The sequence below is a fragment of the Gymnoscopelus braueri genome (assembly GCF_963280865.1).
Source record: "Gymnoscopelus braueri genome assembly, chromosome: 1".
In the NCBI taxonomy this organism is placed as follows: domain Eukaryota; kingdom Metazoa; phylum Chordata; class Actinopteri; order Myctophiformes; family Myctophidae; genus Gymnoscopelus; species Gymnoscopelus braueri.
This window is the reverse complement of record NC_137603.1, coordinates 2,327,648-2,330,147: the sequence shown is the minus strand read 5'-3', so window position 1 is coordinate 2,330,147 and position 2,500 is coordinate 2,327,648. Positions and strand designations below refer to the sequence as shown.

Here is a 2,500-nt window from a genome sequence, read left to right as displayed (position 1 = left end):
GAAGCGTCGAAGCTGTCATAAGACCCCACGGTGTAATGTCTGAAGAGCTTCCGTCTGTCGGTGCGGTCCGCTCTGGAATCTGACAACACAGAGCAAAACACCATCAATGTTCCAACATCCAACTCCATCAACGACCACAAAAACACCATCAATGTCCCAACATCCAACCCCATCAACGACCACAAAACACCATCAATGTTCCAACATCCAACCCCATCAACGACCACACAACACCATCACTGTTCCAACATCCAACCCCATCAACGACCACACAACACCATCAATGTCCCAACATCCAACTCCACTCAACGACCACAAAACACCATCAATGTCCCAACATCCAACCCCATCAACGACCACAAAACACCATCAATGTTCCAACATCCAACCCATCAACGACCACAAAACACCATCAATGTTCCAACGTATAACCCCCATCAACGACCAAAAAACACCATCAATGTTCAAATGTTCCAACCCCATCAACGACCACAAAACACCATCAATGTTCCAACGTATAACCCCATCAACGACCACAAAACACCATCAGTGTTCCAACGTCCAACTCCATCAACGACTACAAACACCGTCAATGTCCCAACATCCAACCCCATCAACGACCACAAAACACCATCAATGTTCCAACGTATAACCCCATCAACGACCAAAAAACACCATCAATGTTCAAATGTTCCAACCCCATCAACGACCACAAAACACCATCAATGTTCCAACGTATAACCCCCATCAACGACCACAAAACACCATCAGTGTTCCAACGTCCAACTCCATCAACGACTACAAACACCGTCAATGTCCCAACATCCAACCCATCAACGACCACAAAACACCATCAATGTTCCAACGTATAACCTCATCAACGACCACAAAAACACCATCAGTGTTCCAACGTCCAACCCATCAACGACTACAAACACCATCAATGTCCCAACATCCAACCCCATCAACGACCACAAAAACACCATCAATGATCCAACGCCATCAACGACCACAAAACACTATCAGTGTCCTAACAATTATCTAGCAATTATCTAAGTGATCCTGGGCGCTACATTCCCCCCCGCCAGCCTAGGGAGCCCAGAGCCGAGCTCATGCCTCCTTCAATGCATGAGAGTCAACTGACCTTCTTGTCACCTGACAGGGGGGAGTTTCCCCGGTAGGACGTAGCACGTGGAAGGAACGCGTTATTCCAACCAGTTCCTTTCCCCTCCATCAGGCGCCCCGGTTGTCTTGGGGGAGGCGGTATAGAGACCAGGATTACTGCATGTTTTTGTGAGGGTATTAACTACCCAAGGAGACACGGGGAGAACATGCAAACTCCACACAGAAAGTCCCTTTCGCCAACCCCACCCAGGGTTGGCGCTGATGACACGGAGGAGAAGACACGCCCCCAGCGTCCCCGGCGGGAACGAACCCAGGTGTGAGGCGACAGCGCTACCGTCTGCGCCATCGTTACACCCTCTGTAACATTAGTTATTAACGTAGATAGGAACAGATGGATAGTAGCGGAGACTAAAATGGTATGTCATGCTACTCCGTCCATTCCATGGCGTGCACACGTGCGTGTTTGTTTACACGTGCATGTCCCAATAGGGGCCACCCCCAGATAAAAAGGTCTGGACATGCCACTGGAGGGGGTTGGCCCTAGTGTAGTCATTCCAACACACACACACACACACACACACACACACACACACACACACACACACACACACACACACACACACACACACACACACACACACACACACACACACACACACACACACACACACACACACACACACACACACACACACTCCACTGCCTGCCTAATTACAGAGGTCCACGTGGTTGGACCGTCGCCTTGGAACGGGCGGGTCGTGGTGAGAGCCACCATACTGTGACCCCATTCTTTTACTGAGCGGAATTCTGTAGGAGGCAGGCAGCCCTGAGGGGGCTTTGAGGACCTGGCAACCAGAAGAGAGATGAGAGAGAGAGAGAGAGAGAGAGAGAGAGAGAGAGAGAGAGAGAGGAGAGAGAGAGAGAGAGAGAGAGAGAGAGAGAGAGAGAGAGAGAGAGAGAGAGAGAGAGAGAGAGAGAGGGGAGAGAGAGAGAGAGAGGAGAGAGAGAGAGATAGAGAGAGAGAGAGAGAGAGAGAGAGGCCCCCATTGCCAACGGCCTTGGGTCAGCCTTTCAAATGAGCCACCAGAGGAAGGCACACAGCCAGAGAGAGAGAGACACACAGACACTGAGAGAGAGAGAGAGAGAGAGAGAGAGAGAGAGAGAGATGAACATGTTGTGGTCCATCTGGCTCCATCATGGCAGGAAATCACAGAGACAAGAGATGATGAGGGGGGGGGGGGGGGTCTGGAGGGAGTTCCTTGTGATAATGTCAATAATTCAACATTATGTCAGGGAATATGAGGCGGTTTGATATGTACTGTAGTACTCTTTATAGTTAATGAACAATGAATGGGATCATAAGTTATGAAGCGCA

At 49.9% G+C, this 2,500-nt stretch overlaps 1 protein-coding gene across 1 annotated transcript in view; it reads right to left on the bottom strand.

Annotated features, from left to right (window-relative positions):
- Positions 1–2,500, bottom strand: part of LOC308082111 (SH3 and multiple ankyrin repeat domains protein 2-like) — a 163,292-nt gene that overhangs the window by 138,524 nt on the left and 22,268 nt on the right. The window contains 1 exon segment of the mRNA XM_080423731.1: positions 1–79. This exon segment is cut by the window's left edge and continues 3 nt beyond it. Within this exon segment, the coding sequence (XP_080279857.1) occupies positions 1–79 (79 nt within the window).